General features: G+C 52.5%; 1 protein-coding gene across 1 annotated transcript in view; it reads left to right on the top strand.

Moving 5' to 3' along the window:
• The window catches only part of DRC11L (dynein regulatory complex subunit 11 like), a 63244-nt gene that overhangs the window by 7540 nt on the left and 37038 nt on the right, over positions 1-18666 (top strand). Inside the window, exons 2-3 of the mRNA XM_075063412.1 lie at positions 6508-6627; positions 8650-8838. Of these exons, the coding sequence (XP_074919513.1) occupies positions 6508-6627; positions 8650-8838 (309 nt within the window). The remainder of the gene's footprint in view (positions 1-6507; positions 6628-8649; positions 8839-18666) is intronic.

The following is an 18666-nucleotide window of genomic DNA, read 5'->3' on the forward strand; positions in this document are numbered from 1 at the left end:
GAGTCTCCTTCTCCCTCCGTCTCACTCAGGATAGCATTGCAATAAGACCAGGGGTTCTTGAACTGGGTGGGTGTGACCCCCCCCACTCATGGGGGGGGGGTGCAAGATGGGGGTGGGTGGGAGGTGTCAGCTCTGTGGGGCAGACAACCACTAGCGCCCCCCCCCCCGTAAATAACCCATTTTCATTTAAAGGGGCATCACAGTAAGAGGCTTGCTGTGTGAAAGGGGTCACCAATGAACAAGACTAAACAGACCGTTAGCTATTAAAGAGCACCCTTTGTGAAGGGTTTCATGTATTAACAAGATGAACATTTTGTATATATCTGCATTGGTCATCCAGCTGATTGATTGATGAGGTAGTTTTTAAGCTGTCTCCCTCCTGAATCGTAGTGCGTACTTTGCCCAGGACTTCTCTTATTCTGCTTTCTGCCTTTGGTGTTAGGCCTCTTGCCTTTATCACGGTAAGATCCTTCTCTGCAGCCAGGGGCCAGAGGGACTATTGCTGTGACTCTCTCCTGGGAAAGTGGCTAGCCTCACCAGGGCAGCTTCTGGCCCCTGACTGGGAGACCCTGGATTGCGATAGGCCCTTTTGGATACCTACTGACTGCAGCCTCTCTAGGGTCGCCCATTCTAGGACACCTTTTACATTGGTCCCATTTTGGGGAGTTGCTGAGAGGCTTCATCCTAGCGCTAGGCCAGTGGATCAGCAAGGGCAAGTCATGTCTGACTAAAACTAATATGCCTTCTATGAGCAAGATAACTGACTCTGGGATGAGGGGATAAGCAGTGAACAGTTATTCTTGACTTAAGCAGAGCTTTTTGTACGTCTCCCACGTATTCTTGTCAGCAGTTAAAGTATGGGCTGGATGATGGACTATAGAGGTGAATGAAAGCTGGCTAGATCATGTGGGCTCAACAGTAGTCGATCAATGGCTCCATGTGCTTAGTTGGCAGCCCTGTTCAGTGAGTGGCCCAAGGTCGGCTGGGGGGGGGCCCCCAGTTTTATCAATATTTCCATGAATGATCTGGAGGATCGGGCGTGGACTCACCCCAGTCACAAGTCTGTAGATGACACAAAACTGGCGAGGAGTGGTAGATATGCTGGAGGGTAGGGATGGATACAGAGGACCTAGACAATTAGAGGATTGGGCCAAAGAAACCTGTCATAAGTCAAGTGCAGATCCTGGCACTTAGATGAAGAAATCTCCATGCACTGCCAGACTAGACCGACTGCAAGAAAAGGACCTAGGGTTATGGTGGATGAAGAAGCTGGATTATAATACAATAGTGTGCTGTGGTTGCTAAAATGCTACAGCATCTTGGGGCTGTATAAGGTAGGGCATTGCAGCAAGATTGAGGGATTGATATCCCTCTATGTGGCATTGTGGTAGGCCTCATTGGAGAATGTGTCATTTGGCCCTACACTAAAGAGTGGAAAATATGAAAGAGTCAGTGGCAGGGCAACAAAAATGATTAGGGGGCTTGAGCACATGATTAGAAGAGAGCTGAGGGAACTGGGATTGTTAGTCTGCAGGAAGAGAAGACATGATGGTGGATTTTGAAGCTGCTTTCAACTACCTGAAAGGAGGTTCCAAAGAGGATGGATCTAGACTGTTCTCTGTGGTACCAGATGACAGAACAAGGAGCAATGGTCTCAAGTTGCAGTGGGGGAGGTTTAGGTTGGATCTTAGGAAAAACTATTTCACTAGGAGGGTGGTGAAGCACTGGAATGGGTTCCCTAGGGAGGTGGTGGAATCTCCTTCCTTAGAGGTTTTTAAGACGCGGCTTGACAAAGCCCTGGCTGGGATGATTTAGTTAGGGTTGGCCCTGCTTTGAGCAGGGGGCTGGACTTGATACCTCCTCAGGTCCCTTCCAATCCTGATATTCTGTGAGTGGTTCTCAACCATTCCAGACTGCTGTACCCCCTCTCAGGAGTCTGGTTTATCTTATGTACCCCCAGTTTCACCTCCCTTAAACTACTTGCTTACAAAATGAGACACAAATGTCACAGCACACTATTGCTGACAAGTTGCTTACTTTCTTATTTTTACCATATAATTATAATATAGAGTAAATATAAATATTGTACTTGCAGTTCAGTGGGATACTTGAACTGTTTTCATGTGTGAACCTTGTCTGAAGCCTGAGCCCAGAGGGCAGAGCTGAAGGGCCAATGTAACTTAGCTTTGTGGTGCCCCCTATGCCATGGGTCCCTAGGCAGTTGTCCTGCTTATCACCTCTTAATGCCAGCCCTGCACTTGTGACCCCCTAACCCCATCCTGTAACCTCTCACCCCTTACAGCTGCAACCCTCAGGTTGAGAAACCCTGATCTAGGTGAGTTGAGTACCCCTAGGGATATGCGTACCTCTGCATGAGAACTACTGCTCTAGGCTCCCTACACAGCCCTTTCTTGTGAGCTCCTCTCCGCAGGAGCTTCCCTGTCTCCCTTGGGACGTCCCCTCTCTGAGCTTAGATAACCTTTAATGGTGCTCACTTACTAGGTAGCCGCTTGCCCCAAAGTGGAGCCTTTCTAAGGTGGTCACAGACTGGCTGGCCCCTCATGCCCCATGAAGGGCGGCTGCCCCATGACCCAAGGACATTCCACAGGGCTGGAGCAGAGCTCCTATTGGCCCTTTTCAAAGAGCGCAAGTAGGCAGGTACTTATCGGCCGGGTCTCCTGACATTAGCCCCAGGCAAAATAATGGAAGAGCTGATGATAAAAAATGGAAATATAGAAAAATAATGCCAGTTGTCACAGACTCACAGGCCCTCTGCTCAGTATGGTCCCTGGGAGGACCCCTCCCTTCAGTGCAACAGCCCTTCTCGGGGTCCACTCGCTCTCAGATGTTAAGCGCTGGGCTCCACCACCTCCTGGAACTGCACCGTTCTGAGCCTCCAGCCCACCTGTGGCTCATGAGTCCACTTGCTCTGGACCTAGGGTTGCCAACTTTGTTTGGACATATTCCTGGAGATTTAATCACATGACAATCTTTAATTAGAGATTAATCTTTAATTCCTGGAGACTCCAGGCCAATCCTGTAGGGTTGGCAATCCTATCTGGATCCCGGGCACTCCACACTCAGAGGGAGCAATGCCACCCTGATCTCTAGCTTGCCGTGATTATCTGCCAGTGTAACACAAAAGGGTTTATTAGTTGTTGGGAATACAGCATGGAATAGACCTTGTTAGCACAGATATCAGGAACCTTCAGCAGAGACCATCGGTGGGGGGGCTGTGTCCAGAGCCCTGGGCTCTGCCTCCCATCTCCTGGTCTTGGACTGAGACTAGTTTCCAGAAGCCCAGCCTCTGACCCCCTGTAGCCCCTCCTCCTGTCCTTTGTCCCTTTCCCAGGCAAAAAGGCCACCTGATCTCTCTTCCCAACACCTTGCAGAAGAGGGGGCCATGGACTGCAAGGTTATAGGGTGTCAGCTTTCTCCGTGAAGATGGTACTCACACCTGCCTTCTAGGTCTCTGCAAGCTCACACACCCTTATCCCACCACCTAGATACTTGAGCAATACATAGGGAAAACTGAGGCAGGCACAGTGTTCAGAGAAATTAAGAACATTCCCACTTAGTCACTTCAGTCAACAAGTTTTTATGGAAAACAGGTCAGCTCACCAGATCTGGCTTCATTTTCTGAGGAGATTACCAGTTTGGTTGATAACGATATCTGCCTAGAATTAACACATTTGACTTGTAAGGTGCTAGTACGACACGACAATAAAGCACTATTAACTGGATTAAGAGCTGGCTAACCGACAGATCTCAAAAAGTAGTTATCGGGGGCAGCATTGAGTGGGGGTGTTTCTAGTGGGGTTCTGGAGGGAGTAAGATTCCACTGATCACTGTTAATAAAATTTATGCTGAAACCAAGCTTGGCAGGGAGCAATAGCGATAGGATAGGAAAGTCACACACAGCAGTCTAGAGTGCTTGGCAAGCTGCAATGTTCCCTCTAATTTTCCCTACACATATGACACATCACTTCCATATTGGTGCACATAACAAAATTCATGTTCCAGGGTGGTGCTGAGGGATTTGGGGGGGTTGCAGTGCAGGGGGTGAGGGTTCCACCTGGGCGTGTGGGCACCAACTTTTTTCTGCGCCCGTGGGTGCTCGTGCCCTGACCCCGACTCCACCCCTGCCCTAACTCTGCCCATCCCTGCTATTATTGGACCCCTCCCCAAATCCCTGCCTCAGCCCTGCCTCCTCCCCCAAGCATCCCACATTCCCCCTACTCCCCCCTCCCTCAAGCTTGCCGCACGAAACAGCTGTTTTGCGGCACAAGTGCTGGGAGGCAGGGGAGAGAAGGAGGACAAGGCGGCGTGCTCAGGGGAGGAGGTGGAGGTGAGCTGGGGTGGGGGGACAGGGCAGGGAGCTGCTAGTGGGTATAGAGCACCCACCAATTTTTCCCTGTAGGTGCTCCAGCCCTGGAGCACCCATAGAGTCAGTACCTGTGGGCTGGGGCTGGGGATAAGGGGCTCGGGGCTGGGGCACAGTATCGGGGTGTGGGGGGATGAGGGCTCTGGCTGTGGGTGTGGGCTCTGGGGTGGGGCTGGGGATGAACAGTTTGGGGTACAGATGGGTGTTCTGGGGCTGTGGTGGGGAGAGAGGACTCCCCCCAGCTCTCTCTCCCTGCAACAGCACCTGGGCTGATGAGGGGTAGAGGCGTTTCTTCCTGCCGTGGCAGCTCTGGGGCTGAGGCTGCAGAATAGATGCCTCTCCATCCGCAGCAGGTCCAGGGCTGGGCTGGGGTCGGGGGCCTCTCCCCCTGTCCACAGCAAGTCTGGGGCTGGGTTGGGGGCTAGGGGAGAGGCGCCTCTCCCCACTGTGGCAGGTCCAGGGCTGGGGGAGAGGCATCTCTCCTTGCTGCAGTCCTGAGCACCTGCACGGTGCTTGATAGGCTGCTGCGTGCCTGTGCAGCTTAGAGTTAACTTAGAAGTTGGGCCCATTCAAACAAAATCAATTTTAATATAGTCAAATGCAAAGTTCTTAATCAAGGAATGCAAGCTGGCACAGAGCCGCAGTTCAGTGCTTTGGAACAGTCCCAGGGAGGACCTTTTCAGGGAGCCAGACCCCCTTAGGATCACACTCTTTCACTAGGGCAATCCACTTGGCTTCACTGCCTCCTGGAACTGAACCTCGGAGCCTTCAGCACCCCTCCATCACACCGTGAGCTCCCTTTGGTGAATCCACCTGAGATGGGCACCTGAGGGAGACTTGTACCCCCAAAGGGAGCTATGCACTGCCACCTTCTTAGTCTGCAGGGACTCTCAGCAGTGGTGTAAAAGCAGGAGGGTTTATTATATGTCTGGAACACAGTGTAGAAAATCCTTAGTTAACCGAGAGAACAGAAAGTTATAGCACAGTCCATCTGGGTCAGTCCTAGAGTTCTCTGACCCCTTGTTAGTCTAAGTCCAGGAGCATCTTCCTCCTTCCAGCAGCCTGCACCTAACAACCTTACTTGGCCCTTCCTTTGTCCTTGTTCCTGGCAAACATTGTCACCTGCCCTTCTTAGCCCTTTGTTCTCCAGCTGGTGACACCCTGCTGGCTTCCTAAGGAAGGTGGGCCATACTGGTTGCTAGGTGCCAAATGTCTGGGCAATTGGAGTGGCCATAATCTTTTCGGACTCTCCATGGGCTATCTCAGCCATTAGCGATGATCTTCAGAAAGTCAAGGAAGACCGGAGGGATTCCAGAGGATTGGAAAAGGGCAAATCTAGTGCCAATCTCTAAAAGGGGAAATAAGGACAACCTGGGGAACTACAGACCAGTCAGCTTAACTTCTGTACTCGGAAAGATAATGGAGCAAATAATTAAGCAATCAATTTGCAGATATGGGGTTCCCTCTCTTGCTTCCCAGGTTTGGGGGGCAGGTCCAGGGGCACCTTTGGGTGCGGGAGGGTGAGGAGTGGGGTACAGCCTGTTCCTGTTGCTCACAGGAGGGGAGGAGAGAGCAGAGTTCACTGAGCTGTTGGGCTCTTTGCTCCCCTGTGCCACACAAGACCAGTGAGGGGAGGGGAGAGCAGGGCTGAGTGGTGTGAAGAGGCTGGAGCTTCTTGCATCATAGCAACCCCATTACTTATCATAACATTGCGCCGGTGGCAATAGGGGGGTTGTGAAAGCAGCGTCAGGAGCAGTGGCATAACCAGGCTGGGACACTTGAGTGGGGCCCGACTTGCGGCGGGTGGGCAATGACAAGGGATGGGGGGCAGGAGGAATTGGGGCTGCTTCCCCCACTTCCTCTCCAGACGGCCTTGGGGGCGATGGACATGCTGGTCAGGGGCCCCCTGCGGGTGTAGCGGGGCAAGCGCTGGGGCCAGAGCAGAGCTGGGGCTGTGGGGGTGGGTCTGGATGCTAAGTGGGTGGACCGTGGCCTACCCATGGCTACGCCCCTGGTCAGAAGAGGGAGCTCTTAGTGCGGGGATGGGTGCAAAGGCTGGGGTGGAGGGGCCCTGAGGCCGGAGCTGATGCACTAATGGGGAGGCTCCTATGCTCTCTCCCTAGGTTGACATGGAGGTGCCCATCCCCAGGTACTTTGTGAACCAGAGAGCCAAGGCCCTGAAGGAGCGTCAGCAGGTGCTGTCTGAGATCCTGGCCCGGGTGGAGCCTAGCATGCCCAGTGGGGTGAGTGCCTGCCCTGCGGCTGCCTATAACAGGGATAATAGTCCACTGGCTGCCCCTTTCTCTGACGAGGGGACTCCCACCTGAAGTACAGGGCTGCACGAGGGTCTGGGGGTGCAGGGCTGTGCTAGGCCCCAGAGGATGGGCGGGGGGTAGGGGTGGCAGTGTAGTGGGAGGCGTGGGGAGAGTTCAGGAGAGTGTGCAGAACAGTAACAGGTAAGAGGGGTGGGGTCTGTACCAGGATGGGCATGGGTCGGGAGAGAGGGATGGGGCTGTATCAGAGCCTAGGGGGTGCAAGGCAGGAGGAGGGAAGGGGCCGTACCAGGGTCTGTGAGGGGTGCAAGTCAGAAGGAGGAATGAAGATGTTCTAGGGCCTGTGGAGGGAGATGCAGGAGGGGGGGCAGGGCTGTATCAGAGCCCATGGGAGAAAGCAGGGCAGAAAGGAGGGGTGAGTCTATATCAGGCCTGCGGGGGGTGGGGGGCAGGGGAGTGTGAGCTTTCTGAGGCTGGGTGTGGTCCCAGGGGGGAGCTGGGCAGGAAGTGGGGGCTCTGCCAGGGCCATTTAGGGATATGGAGCTGTATCAGGGACCATGGCCTCCTGTCACCAGTGGTTCTCATGTATGAGGTGTCTGGGTCTGGCCCTGGATCGGTTTGACAGGTAATTGTGGTCAAGCCTGGGGAGAGTGCAGCAGGCCCGCCTTGGCTGTTCTCCTGGCACCCTGTCTGGGGCTGGCCATGGGGCATGCGGGCTCCGTTCTCCCTGCTGCCCCTGGCTGGGGCTGGCCATGGGGTGTGCGGGCTCTGTTCTCCATGGTGCCCCTGGCTGGGGCTGGCTATGGGGAGTGCAGGCTCTGTTCTCCCTGGTGCCCTGTGGCTGGGGCTGGCTATGAGGTGTGCGGGCTCAGTTCTCCCTGGTGCCCCTGGCTGGGGCTGGCCATGGGGCGTGCGATCTCTGTTCTCCATGGTGCCCTGTGGCTGGGGCTGGTTATGGGGAGTGCGGGCTCAGTTCTCCCTGGTGCCCCTGGCTGGGCCTGGCCATGGGGCGTGCAGGCTCAGTTCTCCCTGGTGCCCTGTGGCTGGGGCTGGCCATGGGGCGTGCAGGCTCAGTTCTCCCTGGTGCCCTGTGGCTGGGGCTGGCCATGGGGCGTGCAGGCTCAGTTCTCCCTGGTGCCCTGTGGCTGGGGCTGGCCATGGGGCGTGCAGGCTCTGTTCTCCCTGGGATCCTGGCTGGGGCTGGCCATGGGGTGTGCGGGCTCTGTTCTCCCTGGTGCCCCTGGCTGGGGCTGGCCATGGGGCATGCAGGCTCTGTTCTCCCTGGCTGGGGCTGGCTATGGGGAGTGCAGGCTCTGTTCTCCATGGTGCCCTGTGGCTGGGGCTGGCCATGGGGTGTGCGGTCTCTGTTCTCCATGGTGCCCCTGGCTGGGGCTGGCTATGGGGAGTGCAGGCTCTGTTCTCCCTGGTGCCCTGTGGCTGAGGCTGGCCATGGGGCGTGCAGGCTCAGTTCTCCCTGGCGCCCTGGCTGGGGCTTGCTATGGGACATGCAGGCTCTGTTCTCCCTAGCGCCCTGGCTGGGGCTGGCTATGGGACGTGCAGGCTCTGTTTTTCCTGGTGCCCTGTGGCTGGGGCTGGCCATGGGGCGTGCAGGCTCTGTTCTCCAAGGTGCCCCTGGCTGGGGCTGGCCATGGGGCGTGCGGGCTCAGTTCTCCCTGGTGCCCCTGGCTGGGGCTGGCTATGGGACATGCAGGCTCTGTTCTCCCTGGCGCCCTGGCTGGGGCTGGCTATGGGACGTGCAGGCTCTGTTCTCCCTGGCGCCCTGGCTGGGGCTGGCCATGGGGCGTGCAGACTCTGTTCCCCCTGGTGCCCCTGGCTATGGGATGTGCAGGATCTGTTTTTCCTGGTGCCCTGTGGCTGGGGCTGGCTATGGGGCGTGCAGGCTTTGCTTTTCCTTGTGCTATGAGGCTGGGATTCACATGGGATGGATCGGGGCACAGATTCCCTAGCCCTTTTTGTGCTCTGCTCCCTCAGCCGTCCCGGCCTGCCATGCTGCGTGACGAGGCTGTGCAGCTGGTGCAGATGGCAGAGCGGATGCGCCAGGGCCGCCTTCGTTCCAAGTTCATGTGGGAGATCCGGCGGGATGAGGAGCGAGAGAGGCGGGCCCGGGACAGTGGGGCCAGGGAGCTTGACCGTGAGCAGGCTGCTATCTGCATCCAGAAGGTAATGGGGACATGTCCAGCCCAGAGTGTAGGGTTGCTAGGGGTCCATTTTTTGACTGGAACGCCTCATCGTAAAGGGACCCTGGCGGTTCCAGTCGGCACTGCAGACCGGGCCATTAAAGTCCGGTCAGTAGTGCAGTGGGGGCTAAGGGCTAAGGCAGGTTTCCTGCCTGCCCTAGCTTCATGTGGCTCCCAGAAGCGGCCGCTAGGTCCTTGTGTCCCCTAGGAGCATTGGCAGCCAGGGAGGCTCCATATGCTGTCCAAAGGCAGGCTCCACAGCTCCCATTGACCGGAAGTCGCGACCAGTGGGAGCTGCAGGGGAGGTTCCTGCTGCACAAGGGCAGTGCACAGAGACTCCCTGGCCACAAATGCGCCTAGGGGCTGCAGGGACCTGGCGGCCACTTCCTGGGAGCTGTGGTAAGTGCCGGTGGGACCCTGCACCCCAACCCCTTGCCCCAGCCCAGAGTCCCCTTCCACACCCAAACTCCCTCCTGGAGCCCACACTCTGCACCCCTCCACACCCCAACCCTCTGTCCCAGTCTGGAGACCCTTCCTGCACCCCAAACCCCTCATTCCCGGTCCCACCCTAAAGCCAACCCATTCAGTCAGAGCCCTCACCTCCCCCCACCCCCTGCCCCGCCCGGAGCCCTCTCCTGCACCCTGAACCCCTCATTTCTGGCCCCACCTGGAACCCACACCACCAACCCAGAGCCCATACCCCCTGGCATCTCATCCCCCAGCCCTAGCCTGGAGCCCTCTCCCACACCCCAACCCCCTCATCCCCAGCTCCACCCCAGAGCCTGCATCCCCAACCAGAGCCCTCACCCCGCTGCACCTTAACCCTCTGCCTCAGCCTGGTGAAAGTGAGGGAGGGGGAATGGAGTGAGCATGGGCGGCCTCAGAGAAGGGGTGTGGCCTCGGGACAGGGGTGGGGAAGATGTGTTCAATTATGTGTGATTAGAAAGTTAGCAACCCTACCAGAACTTGGGGGAGGAGGGAACGGGATACCCAGGAAACAGGTGGCTGCTGGGTGCCTGGGGTGCCAGAGGTCAGATCTGAACAGTGCTCCCTACTGCCTTGTGATTCCCATTTCTCCCTTCTGGGCTCCTGCCACACTCCCTGCTTTCAGTCCCAGGGCTGAGACTCCCCGGGGGGGCGGTCTCTCGTGGCTGCAGTTCTGCCTCTGCCCTGGAGGTGGCACTCTTGGACTGCCTGAGAACACGCTATGGAGCGCTGCCGGTCCTGGTCAGAGCACTATTGCCTGCTGCCCAACGCGGAGCAGCCTTCTTGGTCCCATGCGTGGTTGGGGCCCCACCCTTCATGCCCTGGCTCTGCCAGCAGTCACAGCTTGGCCTCTCCTTGGGCTGCTTGCAGGCAGCCTGAGGGCTGGATCCAATCAGGGTGCAGCTTCTCCCAGCAGTGCAGCCCATGGATGTGTCCCTCTCTGGCATGCAGCCCTGTGCTGAGCTGGGCAGAGTGATCATGCTGCACAGCATTCTAGGCCAGTGTGCCCTGGCCAGGCCGCTGGGCGTGGGGTTCACACTGCAATGTGGGGATGAGGGGGCCTTGGTGCCCTGGGAGCAGCAGTGCTGGGGGCTCTGTGTTTGGGTCCCCAGTCCCTGCCTCGTGCCGTTGTTCCAGGGATCAGGAGGCATGAGCAGCCAGTTCTGGCTGTGTAGGGAGCTTGCCACAGTGAACACAGGGCTGAGAGTGGGGAGAGGCGTCACGTCAGAGGCTCTACTCCTTCCCTCTTACTGCCCAGAGGTGTGGCTCCCCCTACACCTGCCTACCACCCTGTGGTCATAGCAACCGCTGCTACCTGTGCTTGCTGGGCAAAGCTGGAGTTATGGGCCAGCTGCCCTGAGTCACCAAGCACCCAATTCCTCCTAGATAGTCCGAATCAAGTCTAAAACGGCTGTTTGCCTGGTTTCTTCCTCCACTTTCTGAAACAAAATGTTGTCCTCAGTGTGTTCCAAGAACTTACTGGAAGTTCTGCATTTCGCTGTATTACTTTTCCAACAGATAGTTTAAGTTCCCCATTACTACCAGGTCTTTGGTTTGGGATATTTCTATTTGTTCTAGAAATGCCTCATCTACCTCCTTGCACAGATTTGCTATTCTACAGTAGACCCCTACCATGACATCGCCCCTGTTCCCCCCGCCCTTTTTATCTTCACTCAGCAACTTCCAACTCGTCTGCCTCTCGCCTCCTTCTGGACCTCAAAACAAGTGTATATATTCTTGATATATAATGCAACACCACTTCCCTTTTTTTCCCTGCTTGCCATTCCTGAACAAGCAATGCCCCTCTATACCAGTATTCCAGTCATGAGATTTATCCCACCAAGTCTCTGTCATGCCAATTAAGTCACAGTTTAGCTTGGGTACTAATATTTCCAGTTCTTCCTGCTTATTCCCCATACTCCTTGTATTTGCATATAAACATCTAAAATATTGAGCTGCCTCCCTCACTGATTTCCCTCTTGTTCTCCTATGATCCTATTGTAATTTTCCATGATCCCCACCAACATCTACCCTCTGTTAAGATTGCCTTTTTCTATGTTTACCTATGGGCTTTTGCCACCTGCCCCCTTTGAAACTAGTTTAAAGCCCTTCTCACTAGGTGGACAGAGAAAAGCTTGGAAAAAGACAGAAATACAGAGGCAACTCATGGACATGATCCTGAGCTAGACTGTCCTGCAAAACATGCTCCCACTAGGCCAGCAGGCCCTGCAGGCCCATAATTTGGGATCCAGTCATGTTCTTGAGCCCCTGGATAATGCTGGCCACTGAGACCAGCAGCAACTCCTAACCTCTGTATCTCTGCAACACAGTTCCCAGCGACTCCCATTCACCTCTCAGATCCAACTTCTGGGCACTAAGAACACTTGCAACTGGGAGTCCAGCTGTATTGAGCCTTGCAACACCTGACCTCCTGTCCAACACAGGCCAGAGAACTACCCAGAAATAACTCCTAGAGCAGATCATTCAGAAAAACATCCAGTCTTGATTTAAAAATGTATCCGTGATGGAGGATCCACTATGACCCTTGGTAAATTGTCCCAATGGTTAATTATCCTCACTGTAAAACGTACACCTTATTTTCAGTCTGAATTTGTCAGACTTCAATGTTCAGCCATTGGATCGTGTTAGACCAGTGGTTCTCAAACTTCTGTACTGGAGACCCCTTTCACATAGCAAGCCTTTGAGTCTGACCCCCTCCCTTATAAATTAAAAACACTTTTAAATATATTTAACACCATTATAGATGCTGAAGACAAAGCAGGGTTTGGGGTGGAGGCTGACAGCTCACAATCCCCCCTGTAATAACCTCATGATCCCCTGAGGGGTCCTGACCCCAGTTTGAGAACCCCTGTGTTAGACTTTTCTGTGCTAGATTTAATGACCCATTACTAAATATTTGTTCCCCATGTAGATACTTATAAACTGTAGTCAAGTCACCTCTTAGCCGTCTCTTTGTTAAACTCACTAGACTGAGCTCTGTGAGGCTGTCACCAGAGCTACTAGTGGAATACACAGTGTGTTATCAGCATACGATGAGATTATATCATCTGTTTTTTCTCCAGATACAGAACAGAACATGGGTGGTCGGTGGACACCCCCTTCGGGGAGGCCATCCTCCCCAGCCCTGCCCCTTCTGCACAAGACCCCATCCCCCGTGGCTGGAGCCTTGAGCACTCCCCGCCCCACTTGCTGTGGCAGAGAACTCCGGCCAGAGAATGGGAGAGGTGGCACGCCTCCCTCAGCCACCCAGTGGAAGAACTCTGAGCTTTTTATATGTGCCATGGAGGTTCTGGGGCTACTCAACTTCCCGGGTTCATCAGTAATGTCTGTCAAGTCCAGGTTGATACTGAGGAACCTGGGAAGCTGAATAGCAGATACCACCTCCTCAGCTGTCCCGGAACCTGCCTGGCACATAATAATAAGTAAAAACCGCAATCTGGGTCTGTAATGGAGCGGGACTCACTCCTGCAGCGCCTCCTGCTGGTGTCTTGGGAATTAGCTCCTTTCCAGCCTTGCAGCGCCCTCTGCATGCTGGTGTCCCGCTGCCGCTTGGCCCCCACATCTCTCCCTGGACTCAAGTGACCCGTTATCTGGGGTGCTGCCCCTTGGCCATATACCCTTCAGTCTCAGGGTCTCCCCACCCAGGGGAACCCCCAACCCTCTATTCCCACCTTGCCTCAGTAGTGGGCTACTGCCAGTCACCATCTAGCCCCCACTCACTGGGGCAGACTGCAGTGTAAAAGCCACTCATCATAGGCAAGGGGGATTTGGACCTTCTGCCTCTCCCTACCCATGGGCTGCCTCCTGCAACCCCAATACCTAATTGGCTTTCCACTAGGCTGCAGCCTGGGGGGTTTCCAGGCCAGAGCTCCTCAGCTCTCTTGGCCTTCCCCCAGGCCTGCTCCATTCCAGGTACCTTCTCTCCGCTCCCTACAGCCAGGTCCCTCCCTCTCAAAGCTAGAGAGAGTCTCTCTCTGGCTTCTGGCCCCAGCCCTCTTATAAGGGCTAGCTGGACCCTTATTAAGCCAACCTCAGCCTGATTGGGGCATGGCCCCCAGCTAAGGCTGCTTTCCCCAATCAGCCCCGCTTTTCCCTCCCTGCCAAAGCCCTCTCCCTGGGCTGTTTTAAGCCTTTTAAGGCAGGAGCGGGTGACCACCCTGCTTACAGGGTCCCATGGCAGCAGTTGTGCCAATGAAGGCTTAGCCTTCTCTGGTCTATTAGACCCGTTGTCTATGGAAGAGAAATATTTATTGAATACTTCTGCCTTTTCCACATTTTTATCGATAGCTTTACCATTTCCATCTAGTAATAGACCAATACCATTGTCAGGGTTCTCCTTGTTTCCTAATATATTTTGAAAATTCACTCTTACTGTTCTTAACTCTTCCAGCCATAGAGTTCTCTTTGTGTCCCTTTGCTTCCCTTATCAATTTTCTACAATTCCTAACTTCTTATTTATGTTCATTACTATCAACTTCCCCTCTCTTCCATTTGTTAGATTTTATTTTTTTATGGCTGCCTTCACTTCCCTTCTAAATCAGGTAGTTGTTTTTTTTTTAACTAGCCTGGCCTTCTTCCTCAACTGTGGGATTGTGACTTTTTGAGCATCTAGTAATGTGTTGTTACATGATTCCCAAATTATAATTCACATTTTTCTGATTTAATTCTTCCTCACAGCTGATTTAGAATCATAGAAGATTAGGGTTGGAAGAGACCTCAGGAGGTCATCTAGTCCAACCCCCTGCTCAAAGCAGTACCAATCCCCAATTAAATCATCCCAACCAGGGCTTTGTCAAGCCTGGCCTTAAAAACCTCTAAGGAAGGAGATTCCACCACCTCCCTAGGGAACCCATTCCAGTGCTTCACCTCCTAGTGAAATAGTGTTTCCTAATATCCAACCTAGACCTCCCCCACTGCAACTTGAGAACATTACTCCTTGTTCTGTCATCTGCCACCATTGAGAACAGCCTAGCTCCATCCTCTTTGGAACCCACCCCCTTTCAGGTAGATGAAGGCTGCTATCAAATTCCCTCTCACTCTTTTCTTCTGCAGACTAAACAATCCCAGTTCCCTCAGCTTCTCCTTGTAAGTCATGTGCCCCAGCCCCCTAATCATTTTTGTTGCCCTCTGCTGGACTCTCTCCAATTTGTTCGCATCTTTTCTGTAGTGGGGGGTCCAAAACTGGATGCAGTACTCCAAATGTGGCCTCACCAGTGCCAAATAGAAGGGAATAATCACTTCCCTTGATTTGCTGGCAGTGCTCTTACTAATACAGCTCAATATGCCATTAGCCTTCTTGGCAACAAGGGCACACTGCTGACTCATATCTAGCTTCTCATCCACTGTACTCCCCAGGTCCTTTTCTGCAGAACTGCCGCTTAGCCAGATGGTCCCCAGCCTGAAGCAGAATTGTGCAACTGGCCCTATTAAAGTACCAACTATATAGGTTACTGATCTGGACTTTATTCTGCTGGCACATTAAAAATGTGATGAAATTATGATCACTTGTAACTATGTTATCATTAATTTTTAGTTCTGTGATCAGTTCCTCTTTATCTGTTAGGACAAGGTTTAATAAAGAAATCCCTCATGTTGACTGCAACACTTTTTGCTTTAGGAAATTGTCATCTACAATGTTAGAAATTCCAAGGACACTTTAGTACTGCCAGCATGAGACCCCCGGTGTACTTCCCCCAAATTGAAGTCTCCCATGATCATGCAGCTTTTCCCCACTGCACATTATAGATACCTGTGTAAGGAATGATTCTTTATGTTTCCTAGCGTAATTTTGTGAGCTGATACCCCATCCTGTGCTTTATTTTAGGACATTGATCCATAAGTTCTTTCTTTTCGTTTGTTTTCATTGATTTGGAAACAGAGAATGCTGTTTTTGACATAGAGTTCATTCCCCCTGCCCTTTTGCCCACTCGATCCTTCCTAAACAGGGTATAACCATTGATTTTTAACATTTCAATTGTGCAAATCATCCCACCAGGTTTAAGATCAAACTTATGCTCACAGTAAGTAAGTTGGGATGCTACTGAGACTCAGAGAAGCTGAGCAGTTCCAACAGAGCCAGGTTCGTACCCCAGGTTCAAGGAAGAATGGATCTGGCCACCAAAGATCTGGAGAGAGAAGAAGTCAGAGAAGAGGCCTGGTGGTTCATAACCACCAGAGGCAGGAGGTCACAGCAGCCTCTACCAAGTAGATCAAACTTATGTTCACAGATGAGCAATTTCAATTCCTCTTGTTTGTTACCCAGGCTCCTAACATTGGTGTAGAGGCAATTCAGTAATTTCCTCTCTTTGTGTCCTTTGGCTCCTTGATTAGTTTTGTTCTCAACATCTTGATTTTGTGCTGTGTGCTCAGATCATCCCTCTTTTTACCCTCCCTTTTTGCTATTAATTTAACCCGCTCCTGACTACTCTAGTAAGCCTGTCTCCAAGGAGGTTGGACCCCTTCTACTGAGATGGAGGCCAGCTGAACTATATAGTCCCCTCTTCCCGTGGGAGGTGAACCAATGTTCCAAAAAACCAAAATCCTCCACCCTACACCACTTACTTAACCTGTGGTTTACTTCTGGAATCTTCTGTCTCTGCCTTCCTTCACTTGTGGGACAGGAAGGATTTCAGAGAAGATCAGTTGGACATTTTTCTTCAGCACACTTCCGAGTCCTCTGAACCCATTTTCTATCCGCGAGATATCCTGCAATGAAGTGTCGTTAGTGCTGATACGAACCATCACCAATGAATTCTTGCCTGTTGACTTCAGAAGCCTGTCCAATCTTAGAGTAACGTCTCGTGTCTTGGAGCTGTGAAGGCAGCATGCTGTCCTGTTTGCCTGTCCCTTGCAGAATGTTCTTTTGGTTATTCCGAATACTGAATCTCGAACAAGGATTGTCTGTCTTCCTTGGACAGTTGGAGAACCCTTTGCAGGCAAGATTCATTTTCTTACAGCAGCAGAGAATCCTGTGGCACCTTATAGACTAACAGACGTTTTGGAGCGTGAGCTTTCGTGGGTGAATACCCACTTCGTCAGACGCAGGTAGTGGAAATTTCCAGGGGCAGGTATCATATATGCTAGCAAGCAAGCTAGAGATAACGGAGGTTAGTTCAATCAGGGAGGATAGAGCTGTTCTAGCAGTAGAGGTGTGAAAACCAAGGAGGAGAAAACTGGTTCTGTAACGGCAAGCCTTCACAAGTCTTTGTTTAGTCCAGAGCTGATAGTGTCAAACTTGCAGATGAACTGAAGCGCAGCAGTTTCTCTTTGAATCTGGTCCCGAAGTTTTTTTGCTGCAGGATGGCCACCTTAAGGTCTACTATAGTGTGCCAGGGCGGTTGAAGCGCCTCCTACAGGTTTTTGTATATTGCCATTCCTGATATCTGATTTGTGTCCATTTATCTTTTCCCGAGAGACTGTCCAGTTGGGCGATGTACATAGCAGAGGGACATTGCTGGCAAATGATGGCGTATATTACATTGGTGGCCGTGCAGGTGAATGAACCAGTATGGTGTGGTGATCTGGTTAGGTCCTGTGATGGGTGTGCTGGTGTAGATATGTGGCAGATTGGCATCGAGTTGTTGCATGGATTGGTTCCTGAGCTAGAATTACTATGGTCGGTGTGCAGTTGCTGTGAGAATACATTTCAGGTGGCAGGTTGTTTGTGGGCAAGGATGGCCTGCACCCAAGACCTTGAAAGTGTGGATCATTGTCCAGATGGGTTGTAGATCCCTGATGATGCGTTGGAGGGTTTTAGCTAGCTGTATGTGATGGCCAGTGAGTCCTGTGGGTTTCTTCTTGGTTGTGTCTTGCAGTAGAAGGCTTCTGGTAACGTCTGGCTCTGTTGATCTGTTTCCTAATTTCCTCGTTTGGTATTGTAGTTTGTAGTCCACCCTACAAAATCTCCACCAAGCATTCTCAAAACTACAATACCCCGCACGAGGAATAAGAAACAGATCAACAGAGCAAGACGTGTACCAGAACCTCTCACTGCAAGACAACCAAGAAAGAAACCACAGGACTCCACTGGCCATCACATACAGCCCCAGCTAAAACCCCTCCAACGCATCATCAGGGATCTACAACCCATCTGGACGTGATCCCACATTTCACAGTCTGGGGTGGCAAGCCATCCTTGCCCACAGACAACCTGCCAACCTGAAATGTATTTCTCACCAGCAACTGCACACCGCACATAGTTAACTCTAGCTCAGGAACCAATCCATGCAAACAACCTCGATGCCAACTCTGCCCACATATCTACACCAGCGCACCGTCACAGGACTAACCAATCAGCACACACATCCTGGTTCATCACCTGCATTCCACCAATGTAATATACCATCAATATGCAGCATGCCCTTCTGCTATGACATCGAGCCAAACTGACAGTCACTACGGAAAGGATAAAGGACACAAATCAGTATAGGACGGCAATATACAAAAACCTGAGGAGAGCGCTTCAACCTTCCTGGCACACTATAGCAGACCTTAAGGTGGCCATCCTGCAGCAAAAAACTTCGCGACCAGACTCAAAGAGAAACTGCTGAGCTTACAGTTCATCTGCAATTTGACACCATCAGCTCTGGACTAAACAAAGACTGTGAATGGCTTGCCAACTACAGAACCAGTTCTCCCCCTTGGTTTTCACACCTCTACTGCTAGAACAGGGCCTCATCCTCCTGATTGAACTAACTCGTTATCTCTAGCTTCTTGCTAGCATATATATATATATATACTGCCCTGGAAATTTCCACTACCTGCCGTTGACGAAGTGGGTATTCACCCACGAAAGCTCACGCTCCAAAACGTCTGTTAGTCTATAAGGTGCCACAGGATTCTCTGCTGCTTTTACAGATCCAGACTAACACGGCTACCCCTCTGATATTTTCTTACAGGCTGGGCTGAGCTGCCATCCATATATGTGTCCTATATTCCCTTGAACCTGCTGGATATTGACAGGTATCTTTCAATGTTTCCACGGTATTGATTTGAAACTTCTAGCCATGTGGAATTCCTCCTGGTCCTCTTCTCTCTGGTGGCCACATCCTCCTCTGTCTCCAGCTGCTGTGACCTCCTGCCTCTGGTGGTTATGAACCACCAGGCCTCTTCTCTGACTTCTTCTCTCTCCAGATCTTTGGTGGCCAGATCCATTCTTCCTTGAACCTGGGGTACGAACCTGGCTCTGTTTGAACTGCTCAGCTTCTCTGAGTCTCAGTAGCATCCCAACTTGCCCTGCCAATCCAAGCATCTTTTCTGTGCGTACAGCCACTTCATGAAACCCTTTCTGCCTTCAGGCAGCAAA

The sequence above is a fragment of the Chelonoidis abingdonii genome, chromosome 2, assembly GCF_003597395.2.
Source record: "Chelonoidis abingdonii isolate Lonesome George chromosome 2, CheloAbing_2.0, whole genome shotgun sequence".
NCBI lineage: Eukaryota > Metazoa > Chordata > Testudines > Testudinidae > Chelonoidis > Chelonoidis abingdonii.